The sequence below is a fragment of the Aedes aegypti genome, chromosome 3, assembly GCF_002204515.2.
Source record: "Aedes aegypti strain LVP_AGWG chromosome 3, AaegL5.0 Primary Assembly, whole genome shotgun sequence".
Lineage (NCBI taxonomy): Eukaryota > Metazoa > Arthropoda > Insecta > Diptera > Culicidae > Aedes > Aedes aegypti.
In genome coordinates this window covers 352,151,547-352,168,411 of record NC_035109.1, presented here as the reverse complement: position 1 = coordinate 352,168,411, position 16,865 = coordinate 352,151,547, and the positions used below count along the sequence as shown (strand labels likewise).

At 36.3% G+C, this 16,865-nt stretch overlaps 1 protein-coding gene across 1 annotated transcript in view; it reads right to left on the bottom strand.

Annotated features, from left to right (window-relative positions):
* The window catches only part of LOC23687515 (neuroligin-1), an 820,739-nt gene that overhangs the window by 62,828 nt on the left and 741,046 nt on the right, over nt 1–16,865 (bottom strand). Inside the window, exon 14 of the mRNA XM_021849531.1 lies at nt 539–685. Coding sequence (XP_021705223.1) covers nt 539–685 — 147 coding nt within the window. The remainder of the gene's footprint in view (nt 1–538; nt 686–16,865) is intronic.

Genomic DNA, 16,865 nt, shown 5'->3' with positions numbered 1-16,865 from the left:
TTATGTAAGCATCCTTTGGCAGTACTACAACCGATGCACGTTTCAATGAGAGTTTGTGAGCGATGACTCACATGCGAAACATCTCAAGTATGTGTGAGATAGTATGCTAATCGATCTCATATCGTATTCTTTTTGGTATTCTTGATTTGATCGGTGTAAGTTTATACTTCTCCGTAGTAATTTACAAATAAACCTACATTGTCTTTGGGCTAACTTCAAATCACCACCGAAAATGCTGAAAATTTCACAGAACACTGTTTTTATGGTAGGGATGGTAAAAAATATATGGGAGATTGAATTCCCAAGCATTTTAAATTCTAAATCGCGTTAGCCTACAGTTGTTAAAAGCATTAACATTCTGCTTCCAGTGAACAATCACATTGGTAAATGCATTCAATTACTTTCCCACATTTCAAACGCATAGGACAGCCATTGACGACGACTTGTAGCGGTTAGCAGTCCGGTACTGATGTACCACTACAATGCATTTCAACGAGAGAGCATGTACTGCTACACACAATATAAATAGAACACTCACCAGCGTAGTAATGGGGCTCCCGCTCCCGGAAGTGATGGTGCCGCATCGAAACGTCCTGGTCTCCGGGGCGATGCAACTGCGGGATCAGGTTCAACCAGAGTGCCATCTTGTGCCCTCGGTAGTGACTACGCATCTTTGGTTTGGTTGCTGCGGAAAAAAATAGCGAGAGGAAAATGACAGTGAGTTAGGGTTACCATCTTTGGAATATTTTTGTAAGAGATTAAAAATGAGTACAAAAAGCGTTTGCTGTATGTTTTTATATTACCGAAAGTGAATTCTATAGTTTTATTCGTTCAATAAACAAAATCTGATTTGTGTGATATTTAGAAAAAAATACACTTGATCTCCTTAAACGAAATAGAATAGTACCCCACTTTTCAGGTCAAAAAAGAGCACATCTGGTGACCCTCCATAGTGAGTGGAATCTTTAGCACCGGGAATGAGATGCAAGCAGAAGGGACAGCGGGGGCAAATGCACTTAAGAGCAACACACCAAGGGATACCACGGATGGTGTGGTCGGTTAGTTCTTCGATCGCACAAATGGTGCAACGAGCTGGCAAAAATCGAAACGAATGGCTTGAGTTTTTAGTGTCAGCTCACAAATCATCGTCGTTGGGTTTTCGAGAGCAGCGAGGTTGGGTGCTGTGAAACTTCACCTCATTTTTGCGGTGCAACCTGGGACAAATGGTAGGAGCTTTTGCTGCCAAGGAAAGCTTTATAGAAGCTAGATTGGAGAGGTTTAAGATATGCAGTCTTAGATAAATAATATTAGATTGAGTTCAGCGTGAGAAAAAAAATGTTCGAACTTTTCACTACATAGTTCTAGTTTTCTTCTAAGGCAGCGTTCATTTATTACGTAACGCCAAAATAAAAAAAATGACCCCTCCCCCCACTCCGTAACGCTTTTTGCATGATTTTTTTTTGTATGAGCCATAACGATGATACTCTATGCCCAGAGAAGTCAAGAAAACATCCGTTATGAAAAGATCTTCGACCGACCGCGATTAGAACCCAGACATCTCCAGCATGGCTTTTTTGTAGCCACTCGACTAAAGAAAGCCCCTGAGGATTTCACACATTTTAAAAAACATTCATTTAGGTCTGTTGATATTGTGGTGCAATTATGCATACAAAATTTGGGTTGAAAAATAAATGGATTTTCTTAAAAATCTTCAATAATAAGGATAAACACTCGCTCAACAGCATGGAGAATAGACCCGAAACAACTAGATTCGTGTATTCAAACACTTCATACATGTTGTTTGGTCATAATTTTCACATATTTTTCATAACTAATGCATTTTGTCCAAGGTTCATCTACCGTTTAAACGCCCATCTCAAGTGTACGACTTGGTGCATTTTAAGATCTCGTTGACGCCGACATTTCCGCTGCAAATCCTTTCTAAGCCGAAGGCGGTCACAGTCATGGCAAAACAAAACTCTTGGGAATTATCGTTTAAGCTGCTACAGCAGTAAAAGCGCTAAACATAAAGTTCTGAATGTCATTAGTGTAGTTAGGAGAAAGTAAGAATTACATTCACATTTGGCCTTGGATTTCGATTTATATTTAGATTTGAATTTGGCTTTCGATTTCCAAGAGGCATTAGATGTGAGTTTGGATTAGCGTTGCGAAAATCTTAAATTTTCATTTTAATGCTCACGTAACTTAACAGCCAAAAACATCATGCATGAGTTGGCTCATAACTCGTTTTTTTTTTCACACAAAGCACTTAATCCTTGTTTTTCTGCTTGTAATAAGGTAAACGATAACATTGGGTCTAGACGGAATTCCAAAGTGTTTTATGATTGAATCATTTTTGACGGCATGAATGTGAGCAAATGATTGTTTATCAAAATCTCATGCATGAGTTTTTCGAAGCAGATCTCAAATGAGTTGGCTCTCTTGGTAGAACTCAATGAATGAGATTTGAGTGTGAGTCTACCAAAACTGGTTTGGATTTAGATTTGTATTTGGTTTCGAATTTGGATTTGGCTTTGAATTTGGTTTTGCATGCATGGTTGTGCATTTGATTTGAATTTGACTACATATTGAATTAGATTGGCTGTGCAATGGGTTGAAATTTGGCTTTGAATTGATTTGCTTCTTTCAACAACAATTCCATGGTTTTCCACAAATTCATTGAAGCATTCGGAATGAATCTCTCTAAAAAATCATACTGAGATTCTTTTAAAAGTCCGTTAAGAGTTTTCTACTGTTATTTCTTCTGGAAAGTTTTTAAGGATTGTTTCATATATTTTCTTATTCAAGAAGTGTGGATCCGCGTGGAAATATGTGGAGCCCTCAAGTGATTTCTTCGAAAAATATTAAAAAAATCACTTAGTATTCCTCCAGGGATTTACAATACTTCTAGGCATTCTTGAAGCAATCATCTGGGACTGCCGGGGTGTCTCTACAGAAAGTTCTTAAAAAATTCCTTCGAATCTTTCCTAGCTGAGCTCGAGGAAGTATACCAGTCAGAGCATATTATGAGAGGAACTGAGATGACTTTTAAAGAAAATCCTGGGGTAAGCCATTTATTTATTTACGAGTTCGATACTGTTTTTCAAAAGGAAAGCTTTTGCAGACTTCGAGTATGAATGAAAATCAAAAATGCAGCGTGAATTGCTAGTAATATGCCTTGATGGATTTAAGGAGTTATTTCTGGACAATGCCCCACAAGAGCTTCTATAGAAAATCTAACAGAACTATCTCGAAAAATCTGTTGAAGAATTAGTCGGTGTTTAATCAGACTGGACCAAGTGGTTTTTAATGATTTTAGTAAAACGTCTTCTAGGTATCTGGAATAGCAGATTTTTTTTGCATTATTAGCTGTTATAATGAAGCTTATCGAATACATAAATGAATCATCTGTATCAAAATTCAAAAATATCAAAAGGATCAGAACTGTTTGAGTTGTTTACTTATCTATTCAAAGCCCAGCTTTCATGTAGTCCGGTCTGTCTGAACACCAACCAATGGATGGCTCAATTCTTAAAAATTGGAATACCATGAAGGTGGAATCCCTGGGAAATATATTCAGCCCTGTCGTCCTGCTTAGTCGCGCTTAGTCGGCGACTAAGAAGCTTTTCTCAGATTTTTTTTTACAATGTTCGCCCTGATTCATGAAAAATATAGGAAGAGTGATAAATCATTGCGAGATCATGTGCATCCTAACGCCCTGTAAGACATCAATAGACATTTTCAAGCTATATCAACGCCCTGGAGTAATTTGACTTTATTATACGTAGACCAGGTGCATCTGAACGCCCTGTAAGGCATTAGCCCTGGAATAAGCTGACTATATACGTGATAAGATGCACTTCAACGCCCTGAGGACATTATTTGAAAATTTCAAGACGTATGAATGACCTGCAGCTGACCTTATCCTTCGTAGATCAGGTGAATCATGGCGCCCTGTAGGACATCAGTTTAAAATTCTATGCTGTATCAACGCCCGAGAATAATTCAACCTTACCCTTCATAGATTAGGTGCATCTTGACGTCTTTTAAGATAGCAATCCTTTCCTCCTTATCCCAAGAAGACGATATGTACTTAACGCTTGTATGACATCAATCGAAATCAACGCCCTGAAGTAATTTGACTTTGTCTCACGTAGATCAGGTGCATCTCAATCCCCTGAGGACAATAATTGAAAATTGCAAGCTGTATCAACGCCCAGGAGTAATAAATCCTTAGCAGATTAGATGCATCTTAACGCCCTGTAAGACATCAATAGAACATTCCAAGCTGTATCAATGCTCTAGAGTAATTGTACATTATCCCACAAAGATCAGATACATCTTGACGCCCTGTAGTGCATCAGTTGCAAATTATAAGCTGTATCAGTATTTTTTACTTATTCTAAGTAATTCAGCTGCATCTCAACCCCCCGAAGACATTATTGAATGTCCAAGTTGTATCAACGCCCTGTAGTAATTTGACCTTATTTCAAGTAGATCAGGTACACCTTGACACCCTGAGGGCAACTATTGAACATTCTAAGCTATATAAACGCCCTGTAGTTATTGGACCTTATCCTTCGTAGATCAGGTGCATCTTGACGCCCTGTTCAACATCAGATCAAAGTCATAAGTTGCATGAACGCCCTAGAGTTTCCCAACCTTATCCCACGTAGACCAGGTGTAAATAACTCCCTGTAGGTTTTCAATGAAAATTTTCTAGTTGTATCCACGCCCTCGAGTAATTTTGACCTTTTCTCCCCCTGACACCCTGAAGACAACGATAGCAAATTTCAAGCTGTATCAACGCTATGCAGCAATTTGTCCTAAGTAGATTAGTTGCATCTTAATGTCCTGTTAGCCATCAATTTAGATTCAGCTGTGGTAACGCTCTGGAGTAATTTAATTTTATGTTTCATGGATCAGATGCATCTTGACGCCCTGTAGGACGTCAAATTTAAAGTATTTGATATCTCCACGCCCTGGAGTAATTTAATTTTAATCTACGTAGACCAGATGCATCCTAACGCCCTGTAAGACATCAGCTATGGAATAATTTGACCAGATATCATGTAGATCAGATGCACCTCAACGCCCTGAGGACGTTACCTGAAAATTCCTACTTGTATCAACGCCCTTGAGGTATTTGGTTTTATCCTTTGTAGATCACAAGTAACTTAACGCCCTGTAGAACATCACTTGAACATTATAAGTTTTATCAACGTCCTGAAGTAATTTGACCTTATTCCACAAAGGCCAAGTGTACTTAACGCCCTGTATGACATCTATCAAAATTTCAAAGCTGTAACAACGCGCTTGAGTAATTTTACTTCATCTGCGACTTAAAGACTTCTGCAGTGTCAAGTACTGATTATAAGCTATATTAACGCCCTGGAGTAATTTGAGCTTGTCCCACGTAGCTTTACCACGTAGTTATTTGACCGTTATTCAAATGGCCCGGGGGGATATCAATTCCAAGCTGTATCAAGGCCCTGTAATTATTTGATCTTATCCTGAGTAGACCGGGTACGTTCTAACGCCCTCTAAGCTATAAGTCGAAATTTCGAAGCTTTATCCACGCCCTGAAGTAATTTGCCCGTATCTCTCGTAGCTCATGTAGATGTTGTTAAGCTGTATCAATGGCTCTGACTAATTAAATATTACTTCACGTAGATCTTCTCGAGGTCATGAGCATGCTCACGCCCTAATATGTTCCTAAATTTAATTATTTCACCTGATTCTGCACAGTTCTACGTAAAATAAGGAAATATTATTCTAGTGCGCTGATATAGATGATATTATTGTTTGTTGGACAACAGAATGCACCTGATCCCTTGAATTTATCATGATCATTTAATAAATTTATGGTTCAATTAGAATTCAATTATAGAAAAATCACGTAGTCATTAAGACTACGGTTGAAAAATGTGTGGACAAAATCCAAATCTTGGTTTATGGTCAGAACTGCTTTGTAGGACATCAAAGAGAATTTCTGGGTCAATCCTGATAAGTCCACGACGGTGACAATTGTATACAATTGAAGGCGACCCAAATTCGTACAAGAACGCAGAAAACAATAAACTTCTGAATAACAGCTGCTCTTATATCTGGTTTGATTTTTTATCAAACTGTGGAAAGTAATTCAGTACTGTATTGACGTAAATTAAATAGAATTAATTTGCGGAATGTGTCAGGAAGTCTGGAGCCTCCTTGAAGTAGATATGCATTTTACCAAACTTAAATAGAGGCGTTCAAAAATTATAACGGTATGACTTTTAAAAAGGGGGTTTGGGCATTAGTATTACGAAAACATACGATATCTTAAAAAATTCGCTAAAAAACTAAAGTGGAATGATAATTGATAGTTTTCATCTCAGTTTTACAACAATATTGTTCAAGTAAAATATTGTCCATATAGTGTTGAAAGTTTCAGTGCCTGCTGAAATTAAATGTTGAACTGATACGAGGAATGACAATTTTAAGTGTTATACCTCTAAAACTGTTACATATCTTTATTTTTGCGGGAGTAAAGCGCCAGATGATAACAACAATATTTTTGCTATTCTTGGTATTTTTGGGCAGCTCTTGTGATTCAAACAAAATTAAATCCGTTTCTCTCTATGTAGGATCTATCATAGAAATGTATTAAAAAAGTAATTCAGATGGCATAATTTGGAGATACTAAACATTTTACAAGCTGGAGAAAATCAACATGCCGAAGGCACAATTTTCTTTTTATTTTATTAACAATGCATTTTCTTTCATCTTGAAAACATAAATAAGAGCATTACGTTGCAATTCTGTTTGGCGTTGCCTTTTGTACAGAAATTTTCTTGAAAAAACTCTGCACAAGCCTCGTTTAGATTTTTTTTGGTTCTTTTTATTTACTTGATCATGCTTGTAAGGGATGAAATCATGAAAATTGGTATGATAAGATATCAGAATGAATCGGAACCTAATATAACTTCAATCAAATTTTGTTTGTTGTTTAATTGGACAGAATGAGTCTTGTTTTGTCGTAAGTAGGGTAACTGTAGACGCAAAGTGCATATTTGACAACAGAGGCTACTTTTGGGCTGCCCCCGAGGGAACCAGAGCTAGAGGACAATTGGAATGGAACTCCAATACTGTGAGATAGCTCATTCCTTAAGTCTTGTTTTGAATAAGTGGGATTCGTGACCGTGCGGTTAGTGTTACCAAGCATTCAGCCGCATCGTGTCAAAGAGTGTGGGTTCGATTCCCACTTCAGTCCGGAAAACTTTTCGTCAGGAAAGTATTTCGACTGTGCCACTGGGCGTTGCATGCTAGTGTGGTGCTTCCTTCAAAGAGCAAATCGTCCACTGGAAGCATTAACGTGTCGGTGTCATTTAAAAACCAATTAACCAAGAATAACCAATTTTGGAACCACCGGAAGTTCAAGGAAGAACTTGTCATAGAGGATATTTCAGTTTTCACATCAAAACATATCATGCGACGGCTTAGTTTTTTATTTCTTGTCGTGAATAGCGCAATTGTAGACGTACATCAAGCTATTGTGGCCGCTTTTAGGTGACCGGATATCCCCGAGGAAACCTGTGGTTGGGGATAATTGGAATTGAACTCCAATATAAGGACTGTCCATTTTATAGAGTGGACAGCTTGTTTATGCTATATCTTTTTTGTTTATTGAAAAAATCGTAATCGGTTTTCTGTGCATCGTTCAATTATTATTCCACAATGTTATGAAAATCTTACAAGATGCTTTTGGTTGAAGAAATTAATGGGTTTTACCAATAACTCCGAAGAAAAACCGTTCATCAAAGTTAAGAATTATTTTTCGCACAACAAAAATCCTTATTTTTATGAACAAAATTGTGTGTTGGTATCCATTACTATTTTAATATAGGTAGAGCTTGAAAAAATCAATAATATGTCACCATTCTTTGATACTAGATCGCTCTAGGGGTTTACCCTTTATGGGCAAATTGGCTGATACACCATCCTTTTACTCCCAGAAAAAAGTAAAGAAGAAAGCGTGTTTAAAATTGGTTTAGATTACTAAAGAATATATTTGTATAAATAAGAGCCAAATCGTGAGTTTTAACCGTATTCTTTGTATAAATTTTACTCTTTATGTCGTTTCATTGAAAAAACTCATACTTTTAAAATAATTTACGCATATTTATCGATCTACAGCAAATTATTGATGTTTTTTTACAAATATTTTGATAAGAAATCTCATAATAACATATTATGAAAATAATATGTAGAAAATAAATTCGATTTCATCACAACAGCACAATGCAAATTTTGATTATTGTCATTGTGCTTTGAGAAGCCTTCTGAATTTTTTTTTCTAACATACTTTAAATGTGAGGTGGGGACTAAATAAGCAACTCTTTGAAGATATAGGTTATTTTTCATATTATTACTATATTTGCACTTCCGTATTTTGAACCTAACATTTATACTCATATCAGTTAACTTTCAATTTAAAATATTTTTCTTCAGAAAAATCGGTGAATACATGATTTTATGATATCTGGTAAATTGTTGCTTCAAAAATAACTTGATATTTTGCAGCAGGTTTTTGATTGTTGATGCTTCCGAAGAACAAGCCTTTTTCGAAAATAAAAAATATAGATCGTCGAATTTTCCAGAATATTTCTAATAATCATTGATATTGATAACCTCCAAAAATTGACCATTCTTATTCGTGCGAAATTTAATTATTTTCATGGCTTTTTTATTATCATAATATTGTATAACATTAGTCAAACAATGAACAGAAAACAGATTGCGATTTCATTAATAAATAAAAAAAGATATTGCATGTACATTTTATAAAATAAACAGTCCTCATGTCATGCGACGGCTCATTCTTCATGTATTGTCGTGAATAGGGCAACTGCAGTCTCACATTGGATAATTAACAATAATGGGCTCTTTTGGGATTATGGGATGTCCCCGAGGGAACCTGTGATTTTATCATGCGACGGCTCCTTCTTCATAGGTTAACTTTAATCTGAAAATGCATATTTTTGGCCATTATTTGGACCACCGGAAATTCCCGAGGAGTCCCTTTGGGAACAATTGTGTTGTCATGCCAAAACATATCGTGTGACGTCTCATTCTTCATGCCTTGTCATTAATAGGGCAACTGTTGGCTCGAAGAGCATATTTGACTATAGTAGCCACTTTTGACTAGTGATCATCGGGTGCTTCGATAATGATAATGGATAATTGTGCTTGAAAACAATGAAAAATATCAAATTATGGCATTTAGATACACCTATAACTTTTGATGATGGAAATATGTGTTTCAACTCCAGGAAATGCCTGGTGATGGTTCGTTCTTCATTATTTTAATAGATTAGAATTTTCTTAAATTCAAGTAAGTATTTGATCACTATAAGATCTACTGCAACCATCTAAAAGTTCAAAAGATAAAAATCGCTCACATTACATTCTTTTTACCAGAACATACTTTGGCACCTTCCAGAAAATAAATCTAAGCTATGTTAATAGAAAATATGTCGATAATGACTATATTTCTTTGTGTACAGCACATATATGATCCCTGGAAATGTTGATTCGATAGGCAAGTAAAGTTCTTCAGCTGAAAACTCTTGTTCACGTGCTATTTTTCTTTAATAAACTATTTGTGTCATTTTTCTTTTGAACCGCCCTCATTAACGCCAAAGAGTAGAAGCGCCCTCTTGACTATGAAAACGCCCCTCAAAATAAGTGACGACTAAGTACCTCAAATGTTATGACGACAGGGCTGAATATATTTGAATACCCTAGAAGATGTTCTGTAGGGTTCAATGAGACAATCATTGGAATAGGTTATGGAGAGATTCGAAGATTAAATGAAGAAATCGCCAGAGAAATTTTTGGAACATGACAATAAACAATTGTTGAACAACTTTTTGAAGGAATTTAAGAAGACATACCTGAAGGAATGTGAGAAGAATACATAACAAACCATTGAAGGAATTATTGGAAAAATATGGACGATTTTTTTACGAGTGTTCTAATGAAGGAATTCCGAAAAAATACTTGGAAAATCGCTTCAATATTCAACGGAAACCAATAGGGATTTCCCGAAAGAATCCTAAAGCCAATTATAGCAGCAATCCAACAAAAAGTTTTGTGACATTTTTAAGGGGGCAGGATTCGTCATTGATTTCGGTATTTTCATAAGCAGTTTTTTAGTCAAAACTAAAAGTTATTCGATGAAATTGTGTTCACTGTATTCTTTTCTCCAACCCAAACACAGTGAACACACTTCCATCGAATAATTTTTAGTTTTGAACTAAAAAAACTGCTTTTGAAGTTTCGATGATGACGATGATTACGATGACGGCCCAGTCAACATTTCGGTTGGTATATTTTTTGCTATACATCATTATATGTGAATCAAATCACTCGTATAAAATGCATGAAAACGCTATATACACACCAAAGTGGAGGCCATATACGCACTTCCCACGACTTTTTCAGACTTTCCATGGTCAGCAATACGATGCCACAAAATTTCGATAAAAATAAAAAATAAAGTTTCCAGCGAGACTCGAACACTGGCCCTTTGGATCCCTAATCCGGAACCATACCATTACGCCACAGACAGCTACTTGAATACGGTGTGATTATTGATTGTGCGATATTTGCCAGAAAACCATTCGCCAGAAAACTATTCGCCAGAATGACATTCGCCAGAAAGTACCATATGCCAGAAAACCATTTGCCAGAAAGTACTATTCGCCAGAAAACCATTCGCCAGAATGTACCATTCCCCAGAATTTACTATCCCCTAGAACTTTTTTACTTTATTTTCAGGTAAATCAAGTTTTCAATTGTAGAGCCTTAAAAAAATGTGTGAGATTATTTTGGTTCATATACTCAAAAAAGTACAGGGTCTCTTGGACACAATCTACCGTTGACTTAGTGAGCCAGCTTCGAATATCCATATTCTAATTGTTGGACTAGGTACATATTATGAAAATATCGATTTCTAGAGCATTCAACGATCAACATCCATATTTGAAGTTTTATAAATATGAATTGAAAAAGCAACACTTAATACTGGGGGACCATGGAACTAGAAAGAATATACAATAGAATAACAGTTGCATTCATTACAAACTGCTTCACTATGAATGAAAGATACTCCTTACTGATGTAAAGTTTAATACTTAGCATGACTGATAGCATAGTAAGTTTTTTTTTTAATATACGTTGTCCTTGTAAAATGGTATTATGGTTTGAAAGGCTTCACAAGAGGTTCACACTTCTTTTCAGCAAAAGCTGTTCTTCAAAGTTTTGCTTCTTCTTATGGACTAATTCATTTAATATTTACGAGATTTCAATATACATTGCAACAGATGTTATAGCATGAGATTATGCTATTTTATAATTATTAAATTCCATCTTTCTGTTTTTTTTTCAGTTTCAAATATTTTTTTTATATATCATTAATTTTTACAGGGAAATATGGTTTGGAATATTTTACAAGTATTGCTCCCTTCTTTTCATCATAAGCTGTTCTCAAAAGTTTTGTTGCTTCTTAAGGGCTAGTTCAATGGATATTTACAAGATTTCGATATACGTTGCAACTATTTGTGCCGTCAGTTCGATGAAGTAATTAATGCCTCCACTCGCAAACCAAATTTACATTTACTATAACATTTTTCAGGAGGAGGACAAATAAGACAGTTGTAAAATTAATAATAACAACCTATATATGGAGAATTCTTATTTGCCAAACACCATGTCAAGTAGCAGTCAGCAAATACTCTTTTTTGAATACTTTTTCATGTACTGAAATTTAGGTGACCATTATTACTAAAAACCTTTTGGTCTATTTTTACCCGAATGTTGTTCCCTCGAATATCATTTCCCCGAACGCCAGACACCCGAATGACACTTTTTCCTGCAATCCATTATCCCGAATGACCCAAAATTTGTGTGGATCGTGGTATTATGATAGAACCGCTCACTTCTACTCCCTCTTGAACGACCACGTGATTCATGGACGGCCCCAAAATAGATGCAGTTCAAAATGGATAAGAAACAATCTTCAGAGACAGAGTGGTGAACTAGAAAGAACGATAAAGAAAACAAGAAAAATGCTGAGTTCGGAAAAACTTTAAAGAACCGCTGATCAAAAAAGAAGGGTGTATTTCATATGAACCGTTCATCACCCTGAAATAATTAATAAGTTCTGATAATTATGAGTGCCAAAACATTTTCGAGGACATAGGCCACTTGAGAAAACGGGGTATTCAGGGAAACGACATTCGGGGTATCGATATTCGGGAGAAAGTAGCACAACCCCAATAAACTGTCAATTGAAAAACAAAAAATATCTGGTAGTTGCACGAGAAATTCTGTACAATACAATATTCTGAAGAAGAACAGCTCGCGGTGACAGGAAATGAAATTTTCTTAAAACTAGGTAAAACAGCTTAGAATATTGTATCAAAACCTCATAGGCAAAAATCTCGTGAGAGATGTAGAATAACAGTGTTATATTGTCTCCGCTCTGTGCACTTGAAGAAAGCTTAAAATGAGAAGAACGAGATAGTTACCGTACTATTTGTTCAATTTAGTGCTTTTGAACATGTGAAAAGTGGCCATCCTTGGATTCCGAGATGTTTCATGATCAAAATCGACAAGAAGAATAATTCTGGGGAATGGTACTTTCTGGCGAATGGTACATTCTGGCAAATGGTTTTCTGGTAAATGGTACATTCTGGCGAATGGTTTTCTGGCAGATGTCATTCTGGCGAATAGTTTTCTGGCGAATGGTTTTCTGGCAAATATCGCACAATCGTGATTATTTGCCAATATGAAAGGAAGTTTGCTATAAGGCACACACGCTTTGTTGTTCTATATAGCCCCCCGCCTGAAGATACCAGTCTCGGGTGGCAAATTTTGCTAAGTTATTGCGATTTCATTTGCTGCTAATCTGCATTGATATATGATCTGTCAGTTTATACAACGTGATGAGATTCTAGATTATACTATTTACGGCATGGTTTGTTGTCAACAAAGTTTGTCGACAATGAATCGTAGTGGAGAATTATTTACAATTTGTGCTAACATTTATTCGTTTTGATTTGACATATTGTGCGATTCTGATTTTTGACGTATGAATATGAGATTTTTGGCGCACATCCTTATACGATATGTGGTTCACTGGGGGAACATTGAAGAACATACTGTAAAATTATACCAACACCCTTGGAAAAAAATGATGTAAATCTCAATGCTGGTGTAAATAATTGAACAATGCAAATTAACAAAAAGTTTTACCTAAAAATAACAGCCAAAATAACCCAGGAATGACCACCGGATACACTCGTATTTTGGGATATTTTAGTTTCAAATCAAGACTTCATGATTTTGAATACCTGTGCCACTTCTAGATTAACTATAGATGAATGACCACTTTGGTTCATTTTGACTACCGAAAAACCCGAAATGACCACCGGAGATATCCGTATTGTAGGCCATTTCAGCTTTGGACATGCGATTTTAAATATTTCCAGTGATCAGTCCTGAGTTCTTTCGGTGGTAAAAAAGGACCAAAGTGACCATTCATTGCTTCAAAAGGACCAGAAAAACCATATATTCGTCTGGCAAAAGACATTCATAGATTAAAATTGATAGAGTTTTGGATGCCATTCATTTGGTTGTGGGGCATATATCCGAGAAATTTCATAAATTTGCCCAGATTGGCTTTCCGGGACACCAGGAACCGGTACCGCATGGATTATAATGGACCGAAATTTGCAGGGCATATGCTTTGGTAACTTGTCTCTTATTGCAAGAATGTTTATGCCAAAATATCCATCAACCGAAAAGGCCCGATGTGAAATACATACCCAAAACAGTGATGGAAACTTACCATTCTGATTTTTAGGTTTTCCGAAACCGGGTATGAATAATGAAAATGTCTATTCACAGTCCACGTGAATACCTATTCAACCCTATATGAAAGGTTCAGATTACTTGTTTGGCTTCGAAACTACAGGGTTTCAAAGTAAGGATCTCTTAAGGGACTTCTTTCAGATGTAGAAGGTTCCCGGTGACCACTGTGATCAACTTCGTATCTTCTGGGGGTTTCTGAAACTAGTACCGTTTTGACTCATATTCCTAACACTTAAGGTCAATAGTGACTTCAAATGCATCTGATTGGCATAAAATGGCAGATATTCGTGTAAATTTTAATTTTATCCCAAAGCCTAACTGTTAGCTGTTGGGTGTACCGATAATAATGTTGATTCAATTAGTTTTAGTATTGTTTTTACTTCAAAATGTGGAACAACATTATGATTCAAATGCCGAACACTGTGTTTATTCTGTCTCATATTCCGAACACCTTGATTCAAATTCCGAACAGCACGAATAAATCGTATTCAAATGAATAATTTCGCAAATAAATTTATTTGAGCTTGTTCTTCAGGTCTGAAACTAGAGAATCATCACTACTCCTGCGGTATAAATTATATTGGAGACGTTAAAATTGAATTGCAATTGACTGCCGTTTCCTTGTTATTTGGTGACATATTTCAGCGAAACATTTCAACCAAATCGCCATACAAAAACCGAGTGTTCGGAATATGAGTCTGTTCGGAATTTGAGACAAAACGGTATGTCTTTCATTTGAGCTCAACGGAACTGAAATCGGTTAACACACTGATTTTGGCGAGCTGTTTGAATTTTCTGGTCAAAAACGACCCTGAGTCACAATTTGTAACTTCTTGTTAGGATCAAAGAAAGGTTAACTTAAGTTTTGAAAAGAGTTTTGTATTGGGTGTCAACGGATTTTGATTGATTTTTCATTGATTTTGGATAAGATTTAGGCCGATATTGGGTTGAGAGTGCGCTTTGGATATCCCCAGCAAGCGGTTTCGTTTTAATCGCGCCGGAGTTAAAGATGTTTATGGTTTTCGCGGTTTTTTTTCGTACTGCTGCTTGTTGTGCAGTGGTGGATGGAATGTCAACTGGTGAGCTTGTTTCATGCTTATATTTCAAATAAGTTTAAAAAATGATTTTACTATCGAGACAGCGAAACATCAAGATTCAAGATCATTGGATAGTGTGCGTTCAGTCATTTCCTTTTCAGACTCTTTCAATTGAGTCTTCATTATTGATTCCGTTTTGGGTCTGTGTAACCAGTAATATAACGTATTATTAGAAAATGACCCCAAAAGCCCTAATAATTATACGTTTCGGTTACCAAGACGAATCCTGTAATTCAGCCTTTTCTCATTTTACAAACTACCAGTGTTTTCTCGTAAAAGTGCAGAGGACTCAACGGCTTTCTTCAAGCGAGTAATACGTTAACATTTCACCTCTCCATATTAAATTGACCTGCATTCGGGAACTCCAATACTTGCACACTGAGGGTGCGACTAATCCCAAGTAGCATCAGTTGATTCCTTGTGGTGCAAGTTCTTGTAATATCAGAGTAGAAACTGCGGTCAGTCAATCTTGCTCATGCTCATGAATTAAGCCGATACTAAGTTGAAATTTTACATTTTTCATTTATTAGATATCTTTGGATTGAGTTTCAATTGACTTTGGATTAGTATTGAAATGACTTCAGCTTAGCTTTGAATATGTTTTAGAATGGTTTTGTATCAGTTTTAGTCTTGCTTTGATCAGTTTTCGATTAGCCTTGGTTTGGCGTTGGATATGTTTTGGATTTGGCATTGCAGTATGGAGTAACTTTGGATTGCTTTTGCGATTTTGATTTTACAACACGCTTAAACGAAGTTACACAAAATTCAGTACGATTCGCATAAAATCGAGCTCTTTGGGACCAACACATAATATGTGTTATTTCAACGTAAGCTGAAAAACTTGCTCTTTGGATGATTCTGCAAAGTATTTGATACATTAAAAAGCTATAGAGTTTAAGAAGGTATAGAATTGCTTATGAATACAAACTCTAGTGGAATTAAATGGTATAGTACTGAATTTGGTTTTACATTTGCTTACAGTTATTAAAAGACAATTTACACCGTCTTCAGCACAAAGGCTGCACAGACTGAACGATCACTAACATTAGGCAACGGACAATACGAAACACCCAGTAGCCCAGCGATGAATTTTTCGTTTGACGAAAAGTTTTCACCGACTGGAGCGGGAATCGAACCCACACCCCGTGGCACAATACGCCTAGACGACTAACGCCGCTAACTGCAAGGCCACGAAGTCCACTAAACAGATCGAATATTTATTATAATATACTTTGTTGATCATCTTAAGAACAGTTGGTTTTGTGATGCACTTGAATTGAATCATTGAACATTTCACATAAGAAACAAGATTAAAATCTCATAAATTTTCAAGAAAGGCTTAGAGCAAATTTGCTTTAAAATCTTTTTATGTAGTTTCACATGTGACTGTCATTAAACTGTAAGTTTCATCTATTACTGCAATGAAGCGGTTACACTAAAACAAACAATTAAAACCCATCAGCATAACCAAAAAAAAAAATTCTCCTTGGAAAATGCGTTATGATTTAGTTTTCATTGCCATTGGATGTGCCATGAGTAAACTTGTTCTCACTTCTTCAAATCGTCGTTCCCAAGGAGCCAACTTCCCTAGTTGTCCATTAATTTGCCTTTATCCGCGAAGCAAAAGTCGTCTTTGAAGCAAAGCGCAAGAAATCCCTTGAGTAAAATATCGCATTTCTCGTAATTTCAGCTCAGTGGCTCAAAGGTTGTGATTCGAAGAATATGATGATAATCAGACGCGGAACCAAGCAGTTTTTCACATGAAGTACCTATTCCATGCCATTATGTATTAGTGCGGGGGTCTAGATAGCAGAAGCAGTAAATGCGAAGCCATTCAACAGAACCAAGCTG